The 23901-nt window shown below is 37.7% G+C and overlaps 2 protein-coding genes across 2 annotated transcripts; one reads left to right on the top strand and one right to left on the bottom strand.

Annotated features, from left to right (window-relative positions):
- The first annotated feature begins 227 nt into the window (after window positions 1-227).
- LOC145777041 (ceramide synthase 6-like) lies at window positions 228-11916 on the top strand. The gene is made up of 8 exons (XM_082588313.1): window positions 228-535; window positions 630-760; window positions 2856-2961; window positions 4605-4809; window positions 5706-5834; window positions 6929-7035; window positions 8504-8663; window positions 10748-11916. Exons 1-8 carry the CDS (start codon window positions 360-362, stop codon window positions 10877-10879), a joined length of 1146 nt encoding a protein of 381 aa, XP_082444439.1. The 5' UTR covers window positions 228-359; the 3' UTR covers window positions 10880-11916.
- A 647-nt stretch (window positions 11917-12563) lies between these two features.
- LOC145777042 (transmembrane reductase CYB561D2-like) lies at window positions 12564-22883 on the bottom strand. Its single transcript, XM_082588314.1, has 3 exons — window positions 22721-22883; window positions 13901-14019; window positions 12564-13329 (listed from the first exon to the last, which is right to left on the bottom strand). Exons 1-3 carry the CDS (start codon window positions 22785-22787, stop codon window positions 12874-12876), a joined length of 642 nt encoding a protein of 213 aa, XP_082444440.1. The 5' UTR covers window positions 22788-22883; the 3' UTR covers window positions 12564-12873.
- Between the last annotated feature and the right edge of the window lie 1018 nt (window positions 22884-23901).

Here is a 23901-nt window from a genome sequence, read left to right on the forward strand (position 1 = left end):
AGTTTGAGACCATTGCAGCAAAAAAGTTGAATCAATGTGAACACAAATTCATGCTTGCTAATTAGAATAGCCTAGCATACTAATGGGTTCAACAATTTGGTTCTTTCACAACTCTTCAATCTTTGCAGTCTGTGATACCACACGTATGAGTGGGAACCATTTTTGGTAGGTCTATATTTTGAAGTTTAAGCAATGCTTTACTTATTTATGTTGTGGTGCAGGTGCAGTACTATTTACCTGATTTGCATTAACTAGGTTTGAATGGACTACATTAAAAGTTTTGATTAGCTATCAGTTTATGCTATTTTTGTCAAGTCAATACATTGTAAAGACTTGCTGCAGTAGTATAATATTTTGACATGGCTGTATCTGCATTTTTGGCTTGGTTTTGGAATGAAAGGTTTTGGCTTCCTCATAATATTACTTGGGCTGACCTTCGTAATACCGAAGAAGTAACATTTGCACAAGCAACTGATCTTTGGATAGTAATTCCTTATTCTCTCCTTCTTTATGGAATTAGGCTGTTAATAGAAAGGTTAGTATGGTAGGTTTATTTATTTTTAGTGTTTTTTGTGTGTAAATGTTCTGGTATGCAACAGTTCACTTAAGCAAAATTTTATTCATAACAGACTTGTTGCTCGACCGATTGGAAAGAAGTTAAACATATCTGATTTGCCAAACAAGCCACCATCGTCTAATATTGTTTTGGAAAAAGTTTATCACTCTATTACCAAGCATCCTGAAGGGGAAAGGTTACAAGGTTAGTATATCTGTTTTGTAGTACATTACTGAAAATTGTATTAACAAAATTTTTATTTTTTATAGAACAGTATGTTTATGTATTATGTAGGCCTATAAACTAGGGTGGCTCAGAATTTTGAGCTGAAGTAGAAAATTGTACTTTATGTCATAAATGTAACCAGAGATGGTGCTACATTAGTAAAAACACATCGCTGCTACAGCAATAATAGCTACTGATTTGCGTGTGGTTAGTACAACAAGTCACACGGAATCAGAACTTTGCAGTGGTTGCCAGATGATTCTGCTGTCTGCCGCTTATACCAAAAATGTTTCAACAAAATGCACTATCAGCATCGGTATTGCGACTGATAAGTTTCGATAACGGTTCTAAGGGAGTGTTCATAACTGACGTCAACCACTTTTTAGCCATTCATCTTGGGAGGTCTTTGTTTGTCTCTTTTCTGAGAGGTTTCTCTTAAGCTTCATGATAAACCGTGACACTGCAAATCAACTAGATAAATTATATAGGTACCACTGTTCCGAATGGCTAAACTTTCGCTACCATTGCCCACTTCGGTCGTCGCCCACATGGTCTCGCCCAAGAGGGCTTCGCTCAGATGGGCTCGCCCAGATGTCGTGTACTGTAAATATAGTCATACTGCTAAGAAAGAAAGTCCATTTGCTAATTATAACCAGCAAGTTACATTGTATATATACAATATCATAATTGTGTTAGTTTGCAACAGCTAAGTTACTCATTTTGATAGATTTTGTATTTAAAACAAACAATATGATATTATACAACACTCTTGACGTCTCGCATACAATGTTTTACGTGGACGACGTAATTGGCTTATTCAACCCAGTGAACCACGCATGTTGAAAGTGCAATCAGTGGCGTATGCAGAATTTTGTTATTGTTGGAGCGGGCCTTCAATATGATTTGATATTTTTGATCAAGTGTAGCCTAATACTACATAGTCTGACCAAGCTTTAAAGTAGCCTAGGCTATCTGTTGTTGCAATATAAACTTTCACATTCTTTGCGTACGCCACTGTATTTACGCATTGAATTATTACATATGATGGGCAATGTCATTAGCTTAATTAAAGCATGAATTGAATTTCTCTGAGAAAGTTAGAGTACCGCATGTTGTATGCCTGTCCGCATGTTGTATGCCTGTGGTACAACAAAGCAAACTGTCATGATTTCCTTCTATCTCTTACCAGGAAAGAGACTTGGAAAGGATTAATGATGTAGTTTAATGAGATATCACCAAAAAGCAGTCAATTAAATGGTCGGATACTTCTACTAGTGAAATGATAATGAAAATTCTTGAAGGACTTTAACGAAGTTCACTCACAGCTTCTCATGTAACTCTAATTTCGATCACAATTTATATCAGCACCAACTCTCATCTACTTGTATTCAATTACTTCAACTCTCAACAATAATCTCTGCACCTATTACCAACTAGGCTACTACAACAACAATCTACAGCTCATAATAATTACGCAAATTACACCACTATTTATAGCAGGTTGTTCGGTCTAGTAACTTCGAGAAGGTTACATAATGTTACATCATAAGAACTCATTGTTCTTTCAAGTTGCACTACACGTAAACAAGCAAATTAAAGAAGCTTCCAGATTTTCACGTATGGTAGAATGTTCTAGAAATACGTCACATAGTAAAGATTTTGCAATCAGAGGTCACTACAGGACAGTAACCGATAATAACATATCGCTCAAGAATTCCACAATCAAAACAGCTTGTTCGGTCAAGATACAAAGCAGCCCGTTGCGAGGCCTTGCACATTGATTGTGACACGAACTCTCTACCAAAGTTTAAATATGGAATGCAATTTCACTTTGTAACATAGCGGAGAGAACTGTCACATCAGCAAACATTTTTAGTAAATGATAATGAGTGTAAGTTGACACAGGGTAGCACCTAAATGACTGGGTGCTGCACCTAAATATCCTGACGCCACAGTGTGCACACCTATTTGGCAGGCAACTAACTGTCTGCACAGAACAAGACGTTCAATTCCTTGTCCTGATTGTTCTTGTGAGTAGATAATGGTAAATTATTTGCATTCTTTTCTTTTTCAGGACTTTGCAAGCAGCTGGATTGGAAAGAGAAACAAGTGCTAAGGTGGTTTCATAGAAAAAGAGATCTTAATAGACCATCCAAGTTGACAAAGTTTTCAGAGACTGTGTGAGTTTTATCCTACCGAGTGCTGATGATAATTATTATACACATCGGTGTGCTGGTCAGGAAAACCGGAATGGCCCGTTTCGGCGAGTCCGATTTGGCTAGTGCCCTATTCGGCGAGAGCCCTTTTCGGCGAGTTCCCTATTCGGCGATTTTTTTAATTTTTTTTTAAATTATGAGGTACCGTAGCCTAATTATCATTGCCGTTTTAGGGGTCGGGGTTAGAGGTTAGGGTTAGAGGGTTGGGGTTAGGGTATTATTTTAACGTTTAGCGTAGTTAAAACAATGTAAAAGCGGCAATGATAATTAGGCTACGGTACCCAACAATTTTTTTAAAAAAATTCAAAAAAGTTACCGTGCTGCTTCAGCATGGCACTGTAGATTTGATGTCAGACCACAAATAACCAGAGCTGCCCGGCGCTTCCGAAAGCAATATGATACAAAACAAAAGTTTTACAACTAAGTTTAATTGAGTAATTACTCTCAAACTAATGCATACCTTTTCATTTAAGATTAATTAATGCCTAAATTTGTCAATGTACCTTTTAGAGCAGTAGAAATTTCAATTATTTTCATAAAAATAATTAATTATATTTGGCAACATTGGTAACTCTTGGACTGCGGTCACTCCTGGACCGTTACAACGGCCCTGTTTCAGTGGTTCAAAGCCTCTGCTTCTGCAAGTATGCAAAATGCCAAGAACAACCTGTCAAAGGCCTTGTTAGTCTGAGTATAAAGATTTAAAAGCAAACTTTTCCTTTAGTAGCACAGACATAGCACTTTAATATTTGTTGCCATAGTTTTATCTGCTGAATACTAAACTCATACTGAAGACAGTGCAGTTCAATACTTTTTCTCCAATAGCATTCGGTTAAGTCAGGGCCCAGGGGTTACCAAACTACGGCCCGTGGTCCGGTACCGGCCCATGAACTGATTTCATCCGGCCCGCCACGTGCTGCGGAAATTACAGCTGCACTACAATTCTGTACATGTGCTTCCCTTGGCATTAGCAACCGTCTTTGGCTTTGCTTTTTTGTGTAATAGAGACTTCTTTGTTAAAATTGTTCGTTCTTGCAATTCGTTGTTGTATGTTGAATTTGTACATTTTTCCACCAGGCAGCCTACATGTTGGTGTCCTGTTTTTATCATTAGGCCACCACAAATGGGGACAGCCTAGGCCAAATTTGGAAAGATGTAATGATTTTTCAAGAGCACGATGCCCTATAGCGTATTACAGCAGGGGATAACCAGCAACCTTTCGATTTTCATCACAACTTTGCTATTCCACTGCTGACTTTGTTATTTATTGTGCTCAATTCAAGTCAATGGAAATTCTAAATAGTTGTATATCTTTTCGCAATTTGTATCCGGCCCGCAATTGTTAATCTCGCAGCAATCCGGCCCTCAGAGAAAAAAGTTTGGTAATCCCTGGGTTAAGCGATCGATTATGAATGCAAAAATAGCAAGATCAAGAAACAATGGTTTGACTCTCTGGGCATGTGCTTGACCAACGCAGTTCAAGAATAGCTCACCAATTGGACATTTAATAAATCACGGACAACAACGTATTTTACAACAAGTGGAAATTGTATTCTCTATCAATCTCGTTATCGACCCGCTACTAACAATTACTTATATGATTTCAGATGGAGATTTCTATTTTATACGATTGTCTTTATATATGGGCTGATAACAACCTTCCAGAGTGAGTGCCCAACAAAGATGCGCACCTGCTGGGAGGGTTATCCCGACGGCCAGCCTCTCAAACCGCTCAATTATTGGTACTATCAAACTGAGCTTGCATTTTATGCCTCTTGTACGATATCACAATTTTTTGATATAAAGAGAAAGGTAATCATGCAAAATATTATTACGCTGTTATTGTTATTATTATAATTTCAATTCAAAGTTTACAAATCTTAACTATTCAGATGGCATTTCAACTTACATGTATTATGTAGTCTATACGAAGAAGGAACATGATGATGATGATGTATGTAGTCTGCCGACAATGTAAATTTTTTCATATCACCAGTTTTTAAACGTTTGCAAAATCCCTTTTTTTACATGATTTTGTTACTGCTCACGTTGACTTAACGTAAAAAGGCTTGGATTTTGTTATCTAGTATGGTACGTAATAATAAATATAATGTAATGAGAAAAACATTTAAGTGTCGTTAAAGTTAAAATGTTTATATAGCTAAGTTTAATTAATTAGGACCTAATAATACCATTTTAAAAGAGCATAAATTATTATATCTAACTGTGTCTTGAGTCTATCTATAACTTTTTGATTTAGCGTCTCTTGTTGCCCGTATTATGAAGGTTGGACGCTAACGAATGTCTTACTTTGTCTGATGGCATTTCCCCATGCCACCCGGTCCTGAGGCTCGACCGAGATGAGATATACCGACCGCGGAACTTACCGCAATTTCAGTTTGAATTATTGATTTTTAGAATGCCATTTTTGAGTCATTCTTCGAACTTTTTATATCTTATCGGAGTAGCTAACTGGACGACCAAATGGTCTTTCGCTGTTCCTGGCTAATCAGTTTGAATTGTTCAATACTGAACGTACTTTACCGTTTCTCTCAGTTTGTCAATTGTGTGATATTGTGATGTAAGCTTTGTGCAGATGTAAGCTTCCTGTACTATCCCAAACAGCAAAATCCGTCATTTTTACATTCGGAAGCGCCAATTTGTGTCAACCGGATTGACAAATAAAGTTCTTTCTCTCTTTTCCGCAGGACTTTTGGGTGATGTTCATGCATCACGTGGCAACGATCTTTCTCATTGCGTTTTCATACTCGATCAACATGCTCAACGTTGGAATGCTAATTATGCTACTTCATGATTTTTCAGACATCTTTTTAGAGGTAAGTAGTCAATCCTTGGTTGTCAATTCACTGTTCATAAAATTTAGGCACACGCCAGGTAGGCGGTTTCTTTCCATAATGGCTCGTTTCGGCGATGAACGTTTCGTTGCGGACGTTCTCTAAAGTTTCGTTTTGATGATGCTTCTATTCATTTAGAAGAGAAATCGCAGGGTCGTTTAGATAGAATATCTTACTAGTGAATCTAGTAACTCGATTAAACATTAGGTAATTAAGTAAACGCCAGTGTTTCCCAACTTTTTTCAGCTACGACCCACTTTTACTGAAAATTTTGTTTGAAGCTCTTGATGAGATCGGTAAAGTCTTTGGGCAATGAAACAATAAACAAAGTGAAGAGAAAGTAAATAAAAATAAATCATATAATTAATTTGAAGCAATTAACGGGCACTGCAAGGTCGATATGAACTTTTTCTAAAGTCCTCCACGATGTTGGATTAGAAATCACGGCGTTACTTCGCTCAGTTCGAAGTTGCACCAGTTTACATGTGGTTGTAAGATAACAGGAACAGTTTGTCCAGCTTTAATTTGATTTTAAAATAGCTTGAATTGACATTAAATCATGTTTTTTCTTTCAATAGTCGAACTAGTGCTTTCTTATTGCTTTTAGTTACTTCACGGTAATAATCTCAGCACAGCAAATTCGTCATTTCTACATTGATTCAACGATATCATAATGACGGATTTTGTTGTCTGGGGATAGGCTACCATACCTGCTTTTTATGAAGGATTTGGGCGGAAGCCGGAAGTGCGATTCTGATCTGTTTTAATTAAAGGAGATGTCAATTGTTTATTTTGGCCATACCTTACCCCTTCGTTGCCGAGTCGAAAACTCTGCACAGAATCTTATTTCTGATGGGAATACAAGAAAGCATATTGGAAATATAAATTTAAAAAAAAATGATAATTTACCGCCTACTCTGCTATTTACTTAACGCACTAGATATACATTCTCAGCCATCTTAAACGATTGGAAAGTAAATCGGTGAGACCCAAATGCACTTTGATCATTTCGCCAGCGATAACTGAAGCTGGATTTATTTTTGTTGAATCTAATTGTTGCTTATTGTTTTCTACAGAGTTCCAAGATAGCGAAATATACTCAACGAGAAGTTTTGGGAACCTTTGGCCTCATTGCTTTTGCATTGAGTTTCATTCTCGCAAGATTGGTATATTTTCCATTTTGGTGAGAGCACATTGATGTATGATAATTACCCAGCGAGCTAAATCCACCCTTTTTATATTATATCGGGGTTTGCAGCCGCTGAATCAATGTAACAAGATTAACTTTGCTAGACGTATGATGTTGTGGCATTGATGCATTATGTTTAACTTGAGTCATCATGTGAGCGACCATATCCTGATTTGCAATGGCCTTTGGACCACTTGCAGTATCAGTACTTTTAAAACACATTATATTAAAATTGTGTTGAATGCATGTGCAGTGTGCACAGCTTAAGTTAGGGTGGTGGGAAGTTCAGGCATCCCAAACAAAGCAGTCGTTTTTTTGCACTGAAAATCAATGTAAAAAAACGACTGGGTTTGCTGTCTGGGTATCGACGAGAAATATAGTTTGCTTCGTTTATTTAAACATCGATTTTGCTTGCACAGCAGTATTGTAAATGTTAAACCATTGTAACTGCACTTCCAATCAATCATTGAATTGCTGTTAGCACTGTTAAAACGTATTCATGCCGCGGCCACGATCCATGCCATTATGGCGTGATCAGGCAAATGAGTTACATTGCGTAGCTATGTGGAGTTTACTTTTCTTGATTACTGACTACTGAGCAAATGCATAAACATTGTTTTTGAGGGGGGTTATGGTGAAAGAATGTCTTAATTGTCTTATTTCTTTGTGCTGTCAATGTACATTCCATACATAGAAAGTTTCAATACAGCATGTCGCTGGTGTATGGCGTGATGAACCAACTCCCTTAATTTGCAATTGTCTGATGTCTATAGGCTCAAATTGCGTAAACAATGTGGATTTATAGTTGTTGTGGAAGCTTTGTCAGCAAAGTTAGAAGGTTGCTGTGGAAGCATTGAAAACAGAGAGATTTCATCAAAAGCAGAAAGACTTGTGCTTCTAAAAAACTTGAAATTCTCTTCGCCATTACTTTTGCACTCCCTTTTGATGCGGCTCGCTGATTGGTATTTGACATGCTTCGTTGACTTCTTACTTCACCATGCCATCCATATTTTAGGATACAAAGGTTTATTATGTGGTCATATGCTACGTGTGCTGTATACTGGCTGAGGCTGAATAGTGAATATAGCTAATTTTTGTCTGAGGAGAAACGGCATTTGGTGCGACTTTTCTCCCTTGCTGTTTCAGTTGGCAACATTTGATCTTTTTACATTGATTCAACGCCTGCGGAGTTTTAATCAATGCAGAAAGACAGATTATGTCAGATGAGGCAAGGTAAGTGAAAAGGTCGTTACCTCTAGTCGACTGCCGATATGAGTACTGCGCAACATAACATGCGGCGACCGTGCCATGTTTTACATTAATTGCCTGCTTTGGTATCATGCACCTTATAACGTCCGGGTTTTGTCGCTTCTACCTTTTTATACCTTTGCTATGTTGGGCATATAAAAAACAAACTGAACGTATCATGTCCGAATATCAATAAAAAGTTTTTCTTTTTCAGGGTCCTTCATACAATATATTTTGACGCATTTGATGTGGTTGGACCTTTTCCATCGTGGTACATATTCTGCGTGTGGCTTGCCATTTTGCAGTTATTACACATATACTGGTGCTCCTTCATAGTGACAGGTTTTATCAAGCTTTTAAAGAATAAAGGAAAGGTGAGTTCATTTGTTCAAAGAATTTATTTGTCGTTGAGTTCAACACACGAAATATGCCTAATTGTATTTGTAATATCTTTTACGATATGTTTCAGCTTTATCGTTTTCGAAGAATATCGTTCTGTAGGTTATAAGGATGGCATGGTTAGCTTACTTTATACAACTTTATGGTTCGTCTGTTCGAAATTCACATCGTACGAAAATGCTACAAATCAATAAATTACAACATTAAGCCTGTTAACAGTCTTGATTGCAGAACCGCAGTGTGAGTGGACTTAGACCTTAGCTTTTTAAACGACTGGCAGCATATGTTCTTGTTTAATTAATAATTGACATATTAAAGCATGACGTCCATGTACGTCAAATATGAGAGAACAACAGTTTTCGTAATTTGGAGGGACTACTAAAACCCTTTTAATTACTACGAAATATTTTACTTTAAGTCCACTGGCCCAGCCACCAACACCGATAAAGTTAAGTTGACGCTTGTTGTTGCTTGTACATTATTTCGTTCACTCAATGCCGCTGAATAAAACGAAAAGCATCGAGAACAAGAATAAAATATGTACAGATGAGGTATTGGCAGTCAATGTTATGGATCCGGGCTACGTGCGGGTTGGAAAAAGTTTAAAGAAATGTCAGGCACGGCAAAATGGTTTCTCTAAGATTGAAAGGAAGGTTGTACAAGACGTAAGAAGGAAGCGTGATGTGGTATAGCAGTGAATACTGAGCAATGAAGAGGGCAGATATTAGGCGAATGAAGACGACATAATTGAGGATGGTTCGTGTGATAAGACACTTCTCGACAAAAATATAAATGATGTCTTGAGAAAGCGGACTGATGTTAAAAATAGTGAAGAGTACTTGCGTGGTCATCGTCTGAGATAGGTTGGACAATGGACATCCTAAACAAATGAATGAGAACAATTTTCAAAGCGAGTTTGGAGTAAGATAGTGACAGAAAAAATGAGATAAGGAAGACTAAAGAAAACGTGTTATGACGCCTTGAAAGATGATATGACAAAAAGAAACCTGAAAATGCCAACAATAGAGATGGAGGAGTCGCTGCAGACAACTGGTCGACACTGATGTTTCGGGATGAAGACCAGGCTTCTTTTCTTAGAAGCAAAATAGATGATGATGACTCAATGCCGCTGAATGGAGGTTGGAGAGGTGACTTTGAAGTGTGCTGCTCAAGCACAAACACCCGAGACTTAAACCATTTTTGCGTGATCTTACTGTGACGTTTGGCTTCGATCACCGCAAGCCCGCGCGAGAAACTAAATTAGTCTCACGCTTGCCTTCAGATGAGCTCACATTTTTTGTAAGTTACACGTTTCATTTTTTGACTACGTTGAGCAAAAATTTATTAGTTTTTAGTTTGGTCGAGATAAAGTTGGTCGTTTTCTTTGTTTGTCACAAAGTTGGAAAAAAAGGAAGAAATAAAACAAAAGTTGCACGATAGTTTCTTTTTAGTGGCATAGCGTAAAAACTTAGAAGAAATAAATAAAGGAGAAGTAGCCCGTTCGCGCACATTACCATCCGCCAATCTATCAGGGTAGTTATCAACTGAGCCATCGGGTCAGCTGTTAAAGGGCGGGGAAACCCAAATTAACTTTGCGAGTTTTTTGTTTCAGCGTGATGTCATTGTGTACAACATGCGTTTTAGCAACAAAAAAATTCAAAATACTGCATCAGATATAAGATGATGCAACTGAAACAATATATGATGCAGTATTTTGAAGTAATGCAAAAATGGTCATAAATCAAGTCTGGTCTTAAACTTTTGGCCACAATTATATGTACCTTGTGACGTCACAGCGAACAGCATCACAGCTTGATGCGCGCGAGTCCTCGCAAACGGGTATCAAACAAAAGCGGCCTTAGCGAGACGAGGGCAACAAAATTTGGATTTTTTTTTTTGCTAAAACGCATGTTGTACACAATGACATCACGCTGAAACAAAAAACTTGCAAAAAGTTAATTTGGGTTTCCCCGCCCTTTAAGCTATCTTATTTCAAGCAGACGTGGGTTAGCAGCACAAACATAGGATCAAACTTAACGAACATCTATGTTTCATTTAGACTGATGACGTGCGCAGTGACACTGAGGCTTCTGAGTCTGAAGAAGAAACCGAGGACAAAAAGTCGAAGCTTGGAGGCCAGGGTGACGCGCCCTCTAACGGTGTAACTTTACGAAAAATTCATAAACAATGAAGCCATAGACGAAAGTGTTCTGGTTTTATCATTTGATGTCTTGCAATGTTGATTGTCATATTTTTGGGTGCCTGCGACTAATTGCAATAACTTAACGTTGAAATTTCAATTTTAGAGATGCGTTGTCGTTGGGCAATAAGTACTTTTAGCTGTCTGCTCGCTAACACTGATGCGTCAAATTCGGACAGTTCAGCTTATTTATGACCTTATTGATAAAGAAGTACCAGAACAGAATTTTTTAAACGGTACCTGCTGTTAGCATGGCTCATAAAAGGCCCCTTTTTAAAACGAATGTGAACTAAGAATCCAATCTTTCGTGTGTTACGCTACTTCGTCAAATTACGTTGCATGGTACGTCAGAGAAAACTGCGCACAACGTTTAGTTGCAGTTTGAGGAAGATGATTTTTCTTATTCTCATAAAATGTGAAATTTTTGCCTAGCCCAACTCTGCTTGCAAACAAAACGATGTTTAACCGTAGTGGAGTGTCACATCTATTTTCCACGACTCGAGTGGCTTTTTAATTAACCATATGACGTTCATCTTACTCTCCACATAGCTCACCCTTGTTGCCTGGCACCTTTGACTCTCTAGCACAGAAAAGACATTAGTATTAACCACGCATGTTTTAACCGAGATTTAACGCAATGAACATTGAGATCTTTTAACCATATTAAAACTTTAACTCGATATGTTTTCGATTAAGTCTCGATTATAAAATAGGTAATTTTCTGGGAATTGATTTCTGCCGTATCTGATACTTATCACAACTTGGGGCTGCGATTTGGCTATTTAGATAGAGAAGAGTGGTTAAAGTTAGTTACGGTAATAACTTCTTTCAAATGCTGATCCGCCTTGAAAGGCAATTTATTGTACAGAGTTTGGCTTTTGAGACTTCTGGTGCCTTTTGTTGGAGTGCGAGTTACTATGAAAAGTGTCGTCACATGAGCTGGCTATATGTTACTATGAAAACACGACCTTATTACACTTGTAAGTGCAGTTTACTTGAAAATGCCAAAAGTACAGTTTGACAACGTGGTTGCTCTTGTACACATGTTAGTCATACCAAGTGAAGCTAATGTCATGTTGATCCTCTGTGGTGATTTATGTAGCCTTATCTCATAGCAAGAATCTTCTGCCATCGAGTTATTTTATAACTTTAATTTTACGGGGAATTATTCCAGCGATGTTGTTTGCCGGAAAATGAATCAACTTTTGTCCAACTTGTCGTTAGAAAGAGATTGTTGTGTCATTCACACATCTCCAGCATGATCGACAAACACTTTTGTGTCTAGTTTTTGGATGTTACATTCTTTTACTAAGCCTATGTAGATTTCATTATAACAATTTTGTGATACGCAATGAACTACGGTAAAATCTCAGCTCTGAAAGCTTGGTAACGATTTTAGTGCAGGTTGGATGTCTAGATACCCCAAATCGACTATTGCTGATTCTAAATGAACAGTGTAACCACTTCATGTAAATTTTACTCGTTTATTGCCAAAAAATACAAATAAACCTGATCACGACTTCCTGCAATGCACATGGAGTTCCACAGGGACCACGTGCTGACTCCTATTTTAAACATCACTGCAACATGCCAAGTTGCGTTGCAAATTTCGCAATGATAGAATGAAAACTTTCGAAAATGAATCACCAAAAGGTGACTTCAAAGGCAACAATGTCATTTTTTCATCGTTTCATGTAAGAATTAACTAGAATCAAAAATAAATTGGGCTGGCGAGCTCGAAATCAAACCTTAAAATGATCACAGTGCGTGTTTAGAATAAAGGCTACCCAAATGCAACGGATGCAGACGCAGTAATGGCTTTATTACCCATTCCGTAAACGAGCAATAAACTTTAAAACCTTTTTCAACTATTTATTCATCGTTTTCTCCCGTATTCAAGAACATGGTAAATATGGGATTGGCGCTGCGGTACAAAACCCTATGAGGCAATTAATTTTTTAAACTAGTATTATATGGCAAAAATATCACTTTTTGCGTTTTTTTCGTAGTGGGGGGTTGTAAGCCCTCGGTCTTGTTATGGGCAAATAAGCTTTGGTGACTTGTTTCATAATAACGAGAGCGCACCACGCTGGGCAGAAAAAACATAAACCCCATAAGAACCCCTCGGTGGTCGAAAGCATGAAAGTTGAAAATAAAGCAAGTATGATGGTTGTGCAGGCCAAGGTAAAGCCTAGAAGGCCAAATGTAGCGTGGTAAACTTTCAGTTGCATATACGTCCATTTCTGAGCAAATTGAGGATAAAGCAAAAGTACGGCAAAAGACGCTTGAGCAACCATGTACACAACAGTGACGACACCAAACGTTCCATGCCACGTCACAAAATGGTCTTTATCATTTCGAATCTTGTTCAAAACAATGGCCGAAAATCCCAGTAAAGCTGAAACAATTGCACAGGCTTGCAAGATCCAGTGAATACGAACCTGAAAAACATACCATTGTTAAAAGGCAACTCATGTTAACAGCACGCAATGCTAGTTTAAGCTCCTGGTTGTGTTTGTGCATGAAGGAAATGATTCAGGATCAGCGTGCTTGGCATTTGATTGATTGAATCTTTATCCTCGGACTGAGAAAGCTTCTTATAATAGACGTTTTTAGAGTAACCTAAAACACCATAACGAAACAGTGCTCATACAGTTTGAATATACTGTAATTTATTTATACATATCTTTAGTAGTTGGAAAAAAATTGCAAACATTATGTAAAATAACAATAACATCAAGATAATAACATCAACATTACAATAACATAACTTTGTATGAATACTAGTGTTGATTTTAATTTCAAATCAATAACATGATTGCACAATAGGTTTGAACAAAAACTTCTTTTTATACAATGTAAATGCAATATTTTATTGCAGCGCAACACAAGCAATAAAATAATACTGGTGTACACAATATCAATTCAATATTCATAACACTTCCAGACATAGCAATGTTGTGGCACCAATATTCGAAATTTAAACACGAACTAAGCAATTACGGTACAAACCCTTGTTTTCCTTAATGATTTTAGAAATAAACTGCTTTCAGGACTGAACACAAGTAAGGCTTCCACCATCAGAAAACTGAAAGCGAGTGACATCAATGTTGGGTGCCAGGAAAACAAACCTATACGAAAAAAATTGTAATAACTCTTTAATAAATTGTGGAAATAGATCTATTATTGTTTTTAATATTATTATTAACTATTAAATGACATATCACATGGAATATTTTATTTAGAATAAGCTGAATTTGCCATTATTAGAGTGAAATCGATTCTAAATAAAGTAGCCTGGGGACACTGAGAGGTTAGCTTGTTCATGTTGTGCCAATGCCAGCATTTGAGAAATGCAAAAATAAAAGTATATACAGTATCACATGAAAAAGTGTTAATAATTAGAATGCACCATTGCAGACACATCAAGCTCGCTGCAGCCTGCAAGACAGTTATTTCTTTACGACACATTCCACATATTATGAAATTAAAAACAAACATAGGCCTAAAAAATCGCTAAACTAGACAGATGTTCCAACAAATTTTTGCAGTCAGCTTGAGCAATCTATAAAATAAATGACCTGTAAGGGAACGTTCAAATATTACGTAACGCTTTTTTTCCGAATTTTTGACCCCCCCCCTCCCCCATGTAACGCTTTTTTCAATCCCCCCCTCCCCCATGTAACGCTTTTTCAGTACGAATTCAGCACAAAAAACTACCATTCCGTACTCGAAAGCGTTACATAACGTTTTGCTTGAACCCCCTCCCCCCCAATGTGACGCTAACGTAACGCTTTGCATAAACCCCCCCCTCCCCCTCGAAGGCGTTACGTAATATTTGAACGTTCCCTAAGTAGTATATCAAATTCAATACTGTACTGCACCTAATATAATCTTAATTTAATGGAATTTCCAATACCTGTACAGTACACACAGTATATAAGCCTAGGTGTGCCTTGAGTTACATTCTATAATGTTAAACTATTAAATAAAATCACCAATTTCTCATAAACATCCATAATAATCAGCATTAGTTACATCGTATTTCTATCCTATATCATAATTAAAATCGGATATTAAATAAAAAACACTTCATTGCACAATTTTTGTGTAGCCTAGACTCGTGCTTGACTACTTGTTGAAAACAAAAATCATGATTCATAAATTAACTAGTATAACTATCCTTATACAGCCTGCGAAGAAGTATGATCCATTTGTGTCAAGTGTAGTTGCCGTATTACAAAATATTGCCTTCTACCATTGGCATTCACCTAAAAAAACATGGAAAACTACTAATTCTTAAAAAAGCGCACTGTTTCAATCATCAGAGAGCATTGTGTGCCAAAGTATCATATTGGAAAGATAACCATGGACTTCGTGGTAACATTAGTTTGTGTTGCACATATTAGTTTGTCACAAGAATTGAACCGTGGCAATTCAATGGGGAGAAATGCTTTAATCATGCAATGTCCGCTGTTGGAACTGACTAACATTCCAAACTGTGTTCACTTGGATGCATTGCTAAAAAAATAAATCTACAAGTGTAGTCCATGTACATATTGTATACATATACTAATTTTCAACCATTTTTTTCAAGGACCTTTAAAATGTTCTATAGTCTTAACCAACGGTGGGCAAACTGCGGCTCGTCAACATAAATTTTGTGGCTCTTGTGTTGAATTGTAATATTACAAAAAAATTAAGATTACCGGTATACATTATAAATATGTTATCTCGCGCTGTCAACCGAGCAGTGGCATACCTACATTACCTAGGGTATGGCAGGCATGGCTTACATTGATAGGGGCGCGAAAATCGGTTGGTAAAATTTAAAATTTGTGACTTACACTTTCTTCAAAATCTAATTTGCACCCAATACCATACAAGGATCAAAATGGAGTCTCTCTTTTACTGTAGCCATTGTTAAACAATAGAGTTGTGACGTCGCAAAAGCAACATTTTGCCTCTCCTAGCTTATTTTGCGTTCAGTTAGCAACAATTGAGAGTTTCATAAAGTCGCTAAGCAGCGATTAGTTGAAGCTTATAAGTAGCACCAGAATTTACTTATTCATTTTTATAAAAATTTATAACTTTGTAAAATCAAAATATCGTGCAACCTTGACAAATGAACACTTGGAAGAATTAATTCGCACAGCATTAACAACTTTGCCCGTGCCATATGTCAAACTGATTGTCCTGCTTTGGTATCATGCACGCTATAACGTCCACGTTTTGTCGCTTCTACCTTTTTCTAGACCTCTGCTATGTTTGTCATATACTGTTTTTCGCTGTGATGGTCAGAACTAAATACGGCCATAAAAATGCGTAGCCTCACGATTGAGTCACATCGGGTTAGAATTTAGTTTAAAAAAAAAAACACCATTGGTGGTATCGAACTCATACCTATCGAGTGCGAGCTAGGCAAAGATCACACGAGCCACAGATTCACTTGGTAAAAGAAGTTGAATTTAGAACTTATATATGCACGTTTTTTCATGTGTTTTACTTGGAAAAAGAAGGTGAAAAAAGAAAAAAATACGCAGCAACAGCGCGCATGCGCAGTAAAAGCGACATAAAAAAAAGGCATGAAACGGCTGTATTTACGGGCATTTAAGGCATGAAACGGCCGTAAGTGTAGCCACTTCCTATTTTTTAATTTGTGAAGTGGATGCAGTTTACGTTGGTAGTTGCAAATTAGTATATCGACAGTCGAAAACAAGAAAGTCGTGACATTTTGAGAAATTCCCTTTTTTGCATTTTCAAAGCCTATGCTCTGAGGGCTATCTGCTACTATTTTACTACTATAATCACAGATATTAATGCCGTTCGTCATAAGAGGATGTGACCGTGTTTGCCGAACGACACAAAAATGTAATGCGTCGTTCGGCAAACACGGTCACATCCTCTTATGACAAACAGAAAATTACCCAGAGAAATTCTCAAATTCCAGAAAATTAAAAACTCTAACTTTATTACCGTATTTTACGGACCATAAGGCAGGCCTCGAAATTCACGGCGGTCATGTCCGCCATCACAGCATGTGATGTCCGCGGGAAGTACCATTTAGATCGGTCATATTTGTCCGCCGAGAAATAACACAGGAACTAGCGATACAAATCGTCATTGCATAGCACGAATGTCGAACAATTGTTGCGACTTGCGAGAATATAATTTCCCGCGCATTCTAGCGCGCATCTAGAAAATGTGAATACTGTATCCCTTAGCTTCCATTCAAGCAGGAAAACTTTCGATTTTTAAGTTGCTTCAACGATTGATGACATCGAATCAATGTAACAAAGGTGAATTCTTCGTTAAGAATCAATAGGAGTACGGTACGATTTTTCTACAGCAATCACGCGCAACTTAGTTCAAGTCTTTACGTCACAATGTCTGGCTTTGATCTCCGAGTAATATTGATAAGCCAAGGTTGGTTACAAAATTAGATTATACGAGTAGGCTATTACAGCAAGATGCAGCAAAATTTGTTAAGTTTTGGTATTACAGTAAGTTAAAAAAGGTCAGGGAAAATTCACTTTCGCTCACATGACACGCACAAATAAACCTAAAGAAAAAATCCTAGTGAAACTTTGCACAGCAGAAAATAGTAGCTTTAGTGTAGAAGTTTTCGGACTCGTGTCCAGAGCATTGTGACGCAAGAAGCTACACAACCTCGTTCGGTGGAAGTTAATCAGATATGCGGCATATTAAGCAGCTACACGGCGCTTTGACTCTTCAAACGCACATCGTTGGTTTTCTCAAATGGCAAAGAATTATCAAGATAAACTGATTAAGCATGACGATCGACGCTAAAACTCGTGTGTCCGCCGTGAGACTTAATTTGTCCGCCGAGATAGCTGCTCAGACCGGACACGTTTGTCCGCCGTTAACAAAAACGAATTTCGAGGCCTGATAAGGCGTACCCGACTATAAGGCGCACTGTCAATAAATTGCTTTGATCAGTTTTTTGTTCATTAGGGTTTTGCAGGCGCCCCATGAAATTTAAATCTTGGTTTCACCATGCTTACCTTTTTTGTGGTACTGTGTTTAGATCAGTAGACCACAAATATGAAGTTTCATAAATTTTCATCGACGTTTACCTCCACCGCCGAGGCCATTTTGAGGCCCACTTTTTAAAAATTTTCATGTATTTTGCCACTAGAGGGCAGTGTATAAGTTTTGCAATATTGGGGTATATTTAAAGGATGCCCTATGATGTTCTGAATTGTTTAAAAAAAAAATTGGAGAAATGGGATAAGTATATCCTAAAATATTCAAGTTTTGTCACTCATTTTTTGCACAATACTGCCCCTAGTGGTGAAAAGAAAAATTAAAATATCTTGAAAACTACTCATCATATTGTTATGGAACTTGCATGCACTCCCCCATTTTCATGGGTAAGGAGTTTGATTTTAGCAATATTTTTGCAAAATATTACCACTAGAGGGCGGTAGTTCTAATTTTGAACTATTTTCCTGTGAAAAGGCGATATTGTTGCATTTCTTGAGCTGTGCTTCTGAAGAATACAATTTCATGGCTTATGCACAACAAAATTTATTCAATTGTAAAGAAACTACCTGTATATACTATATCAATAAATCCAAACAGGCAATGTGAGTCTTTGTTAACACAATTTCCGCAAAGGCAGTTTTGTGTTGATAAATGACGTTTTCTAAGATTTGGTATCTTTCTTCAATCCTCCTCCACCGCTTGAATATAGTTTTGCGGATTTTTTTCTTGTTTTGCTACATGCAGAAAGTCGGATACCACTTTTACCCCTCTCTCTGCTGAATCTTTACAGACTTTGAGTGCACTTATGATACCATTAGCAGAAGCATAGCCATCATCTATTTCCCACTTTTTTGGGTGTTTGACAAGAAAAGTTGTTGAAATGTGCAAAAGTTCAAATAACATTTTGCTGCTGGCATTTGCATAGGAGCACAATGACAGTGAGTTACCATTAACAATGTCTGGCAGCTCTGGCTTACCATATCCATTACCGTATCCATTTACCGTATCCATTACTGCATCATAGCTTTTGATATTACCTACCAGTTGCAAATCTTCTCGGGGTGCTGATGCAGCAATTGGACAGTTGAACCACCATCCATTAAATTAATACAAAAGCACATTTAGGTCAACAAATCACTCTAATTTTTGTATTTGTGACTTGAAAATGATTCCTTGCGGTAGAAAGTCTTACAGCATAACTATCTTATAGCAATAGAGCTGCTTTCCCATCCACCTTGCTCGATGGACTGTACCACATTTCATGAAGTTGTACTGTCCACTGTTGATTCCAATCTACACCGTCATCAGGTCTAAAAGTTCTTTGTAATCACCCCTCTGATAATTTTGCATATCTCTCTCAAACTTTATGTGCTTACACTTTTCTGCTTTGAGTTGTTACAAATTCTCCCAACTCTTGAGGATTTTTGGTGTGCAGTACAGCTGCAGCATGTGGGGTTGCATTGAATCCTTTGTTCCGGAATCTTTCAAATAGTTCAATGCCTGAAGATCTTGACGTTTCGACTTACAGGGCTTCCCACACATGAGAAAGTATAACTTCTCCAATATGTTTTCTGCATGCTAGGCAGAGAAGTGGTTTGTCTAGCTTTATTTCAAAAAAAAATTCATGCAGCAAAGAGATGGCTTGAAAAAAGTTTTTGGGTGTTGTTGTTTTAAATTTTTCTTTTTTTTAAGGCCATTTCTCTGCTGCATGCATTTCTCTCTGCTGTCCATCGAGCAAGGTGGATGGGAAAGCAGCTCTATTGCTATGAGATAGTAATGCTGCAAGACTTTCTACCGCAAGGAATCATTTCCAAGTCACAAATACAAAACATAGAGTGATTTGTTGACCTTTGCAGTTTTGTATTTAATGGATGGTGGTTCAACTGTCCAATTGCTGCATCAGCACCCCGAGAAGATTTGCAACTGGTAAGTGACATCAAAAGCTATGCTGCAGTAGACAAAATTATCAGTCTTGCTGCTTTAAAAGCTTTAGGTAGGCACACATGGTATGTAACTGGGGAGCTGATCCCCTTAGTTCTATAGGACAAACAAGTCACTATTGATGAAAAGGAAGCTTTGGCTGGAACTCTGCTGCGTTTAAATGCAAGTTTCCATGGCCAGGTTACAAACAGGTTTGGTAATGGATACGGTAAATGGATACGGTAAGCCAGAGCTGCCAGACATTGTTAATGGTAACTCACTGTCATTGTGCTCCTATGCAAATGCCAGCAGCAAAATGTTATTTGAACTTTTGCACATTTCAACAACTTTTCTTGTCAAACACCCAAAAAAGTGGGAAATAGATGATGGCTATGCTTCTGCTAATGGTATCATAAGTGCACTCAAAGTCTGTAAAGATTCAGCAGAGAGAGGGGTAAAAGTGGTATCCGACTTTCTTCATCTAGCAAAACAAGAAAAAAATCTGCAAAACTATATTCAAGTGGTGGAGGAGAATCGAAGATACCAAATCTTAGAAAACGTCATTTATCAACACAATGAAGATGCACAACTGCCTTTGCGGAAATTGTGTTAACTAAGACTCACATTGCCTGTTTGGATTTATTGATATAGTACATGCATGCATGCAGTTTCTTTACAATTGAATAAATTTTGTTGTGCATAAACCATGAAATTGTATTCTTCAGAAGCACAGTTCAAGAAATGCAACAATATCGCCTTTTCACAGGAAAATAGTTCAAAATTAGAACTACCGCCCTCTAGTGGTAATATTTTGCAAAAATATTGCTGAAATCAAACTCCTTACCCATGAAAATGGGGGGGTGCATGCAAGTTTCATAACAATATGATGAGTAGTTTTCAAGATATTTTAACTTTTCTTTTTACCACTAGGGGCAGTATTGTGCAAAAATTAGTGACAAAACTTGAATATTTTAGGATATACTTATCCCATTTCTCCAATTTTTTTTTTAAACAATTCAGAACATCATAGAGCATCTTTTAAATGTACCCCCAATATTGCAAAACTTATACACTGCCCTCTAGTGGCAAAATACATAAAAAATTTCAAAAAGTGGGCCTCAAAATGGCCTCGGCGGTGGAGGTAAACGTCGATGAAAATTTATGAAACTTTATATTTGTGATCTACTGAGCTAAACACAGTACAACAAAAAAGGTAAGCAAAATCCGAGAGGGTCGGGGCGCCTGCAACACCCTATTGTTCATACATAAGGCACACCGGACCATAAGGCGCACCGGACCATATATAATAGTAGTATCGGTACTGGTTTTGAGTGTAGGCAATACAGCACTACCGCACTTGATCCATACATTAGGCGCACCGGACCATAAGGCGCACGATCAATTTATGAGGAAAAAAAAGGATTTAAAGTGCGCCTTATGGTCCGTAAAATACGGTACTCATAGTTGAAAAGACATAAAAAATTGGGCTGTAGGCTACTCAAATTAAAAATTAACCACAAAAATGCAGCAGCCTAACGATTGAGTCAATTCGGGTCAAAATTTAGTTAAAAATTAAAAATAAAAGAACGCTTCCGCGTAGTATCGAACTCATTCCCTCTGCAGCACCAGCCGGAGACTTATCCTACGTGCCACCGAATTAGTTGAACGTAACTGCCGAATTTAGAACTTATAGGCACTCTTCTCGTCTTTTGCTTTGAAAAAGAAAAAAATGCCTATATAGTGACGTCATGACCGGTCAAATAGTGTTTCAGATTCAAAGACCGGCGCTGGTCAAATAGCCACTGCCTTTATTTATCAAATGCCTGGTGAACAGTTTCACTCTGTTTTTACAATCAAGAGAATAGTGAGTGGAAAATGGGTACAGGTATGGCCTTCCAGGACCTTGATTTTACTAGGCAACTGTATATACAAAGGTTATAGATCCTGTCCTTAAACAGTACGTCACCTTAACATATTGCCGAATTCTATCATTATTACAAAAGGTATTATTTTCTTTTAGGGAACGTTCAAATATTACGTAACGCCTTCGAGGGGGAGGGGGGGTTTATGCAAAGCATTACGTTAGCGTCACATCGCGAGGGAGGGGGTTCAAGCAAAACGTTACGTAACGCTTTCGAGTATGGAATGGTAGTTTTTTGTGCTGAATTCGTAGTGAAAAAGCGTTACATGGGGGAGGGGGGATTGAAAAATGTGTTATGTTGGCGTTACATGGGAGAGGGGGGGTCAAAAATTCGGAAAAAAAAGTGTTACGTAATATTTGAACGTTCCCTTACTGTAGTTAAAACAAGTACGGTAACTTTGGATATTGTACCTGCAAGTGCAGTTTAACAAAATCAAGAAAAAGTTTCTACCAGGGACAGTGGAATACCGGGACGACTCGCTTTATTGATTTGTCTTGCGATATGGACAGCTGGAGGGTCACTGTAAAATTTAAAAATTGGAAAAACTGCAAAAGGTTTTGTTTGCTTTTACGTAAATTCATTTTTATCAAATGAAATGCTATATTTTGCGCAAGGTTTGGGATGCTAGAATATCGGCAGAACCTTGCTATTGCAGTGTGAGGGTAACTACTGTTACCACTGTAGCGTGAAATCTATCGCTGCATTATTATAACTAGTATAGTATTACATAAACATGATATCACATATTTTCATACATTTGTTTTGGCAATACACACTTTGTATCATACACATGCAGCCAGATCACATACGCTGCGCCTGAGTATGTCACGTATGGCGCTAGACCTCAAGCTGTAGTTGCACCAAATTTTGTCATAACACTATGACCCTCCAGTTGTCCACCTTCTTTTTGAGTGAGCAATCCCCTACTTCTATTATCCCTGGTTTCTACTCATAGGCCTACTGAAATGTTACACTGACTTACTTGTTCCGGGCTTAGAAACATACATGATATACAAAGTGAATGCTGCTGCCGCAAAATGTGCAACCATCTTAATCAAAGATCTAAAACTCCACTGTTTTAATTTCAATTAGGTTTTAGATACTACCAGTAGTCAACTCAGCAGGGATAACAACAATGGTTTCCACAATCCATGTACTGTATGCAGTGCTCCCATCCACAAATTTGAAAAAACCTATATTTTATCTAAAAAAAAACAAATGTTTACAATACGGCAATTAATAGAAAAGCTTCGAGATGTCTACGAAATTTTCTGCTATCTCTAAATTTTGTACCATCCATCGACTATTCAAATACATTTCATTCTACAACAGTTATTTTCTGCAAGTCTTTTTGTCCTTGATGTCGTTTTCCATAACGTTGATAGCAAACACCTTCCATCACTTCGTATTTCGTTCACCACTTTTCAGTTCAGTTCAGTTGTTTTTTTATTGGTTAGCGCGTTGGGCTCGCAGTCGAGAGCCTGCATGTTCGACTCCAGCCACCCGCACTTGCTGTTGTTTCTCTGGGCAAGAAACTTAACGATAATTGCCTCTACCTAGTGATCGATTTCGAGTAATGGGTAGTACCAAATTTAAGTCATAAGTAAAGTAGACAACCGGAAACAGACATTGCAGTCGGCTGCAGCGTGGGTCAGGTGTACGTCGGAAGGCGTACATCGATGCATAGCGCTCAAGTCCGCTTTCCCGCAATGCAGGATAAAGATAAACAAACAAACAAACAAACAATACACATCAACATAGCAAAGGTCAAGAAAAAGGTAGAAGCGACAAAACGCGAACGTTAAAACGTGCTTGTGATCGAAGTAAGTTATTGAGTTGAAAAAAATTTGGCACGGTCGCAACACCTTCAGAAAAATTTAAGATATAAAGGGAAAAAAAAAATGTTACAAAACAAATAAACATATATAGGCTACAACTTTATTAGCCTACATAACTTTAGCTGATATATTGAAGATTTGTATGGACAGTTGCTATGAAGATCGGCCATGGTGCGTTATCAAGAGTGCTGATGGTCGTAAGGGGAACACGTCTTGATGCGTTTAGCTCATAGCAAAGAGCAAGGCAGGCAAAGAAAACCGCACAAAGAAATCCTACCACGGGCAAAGCCATTTCAAGCGCAACGCACCAGGCCTTGCACGACTC

The sequence above is a fragment of the Aplidium turbinatum genome, chromosome 9 (assembly GCF_918807975.1).
Source record: "Aplidium turbinatum chromosome 9, kaAplTurb1.1, whole genome shotgun sequence".
Taxonomy (NCBI): domain Eukaryota; kingdom Metazoa; phylum Chordata; class Ascidiacea; order Aplousobranchia; family Polyclinidae; genus Aplidium; species Aplidium turbinatum.

What these genes read in the sequence shown, in the direction of transcription:
- LOC145777042 (XM_082588314.1), bottom strand. Translation starts at nt 22,787, where the DNA reads ATGGTTGCACATTTTGCGGCAGCAGCATTCACTTTGTATATCATGTAT. An exon ending in TGTTTCTAAGCCCGGAACAA is followed by an intron (nt 14,020 to 22,720) that starts GTAAGTCAGTGT and finishes TTTTTCGTATAG; the next exon opens with GTTTGTTTTCCTGGCACCCA. An exon ending in AATCATTAAGGAAAACAAGG is followed by an intron (nt 13,330 to 13,900) that starts GTTTGTACCGTA and finishes TATGTTTTTCAG; the next exon opens with GTTCGTATTCACTGGATCTT.
- LOC145777041 (XM_082588313.1), top strand. Translation starts at nt 360, where the DNA reads ATGGCTGTATCTGCATTTTTGGCTTGGTTTTGGAATGAAAGGTTTTGG. An exon ending in ACAAAGTTTTCAGAGACTGT is followed by an intron (nt 2,962 to 4,604) that starts GTGAGTTTTATC and finishes ATATGATTTCAG; the next exon opens with ATGGAGATTTCTATTTTATA. An exon ending in TTTCAGACATCTTTTTAGAG is followed by an intron (nt 5,835 to 6,928) that starts GTAAGTAGTCAA and finishes TGTTTTCTACAG; the next exon opens with AGTTCCAAGATAGCGAAATA.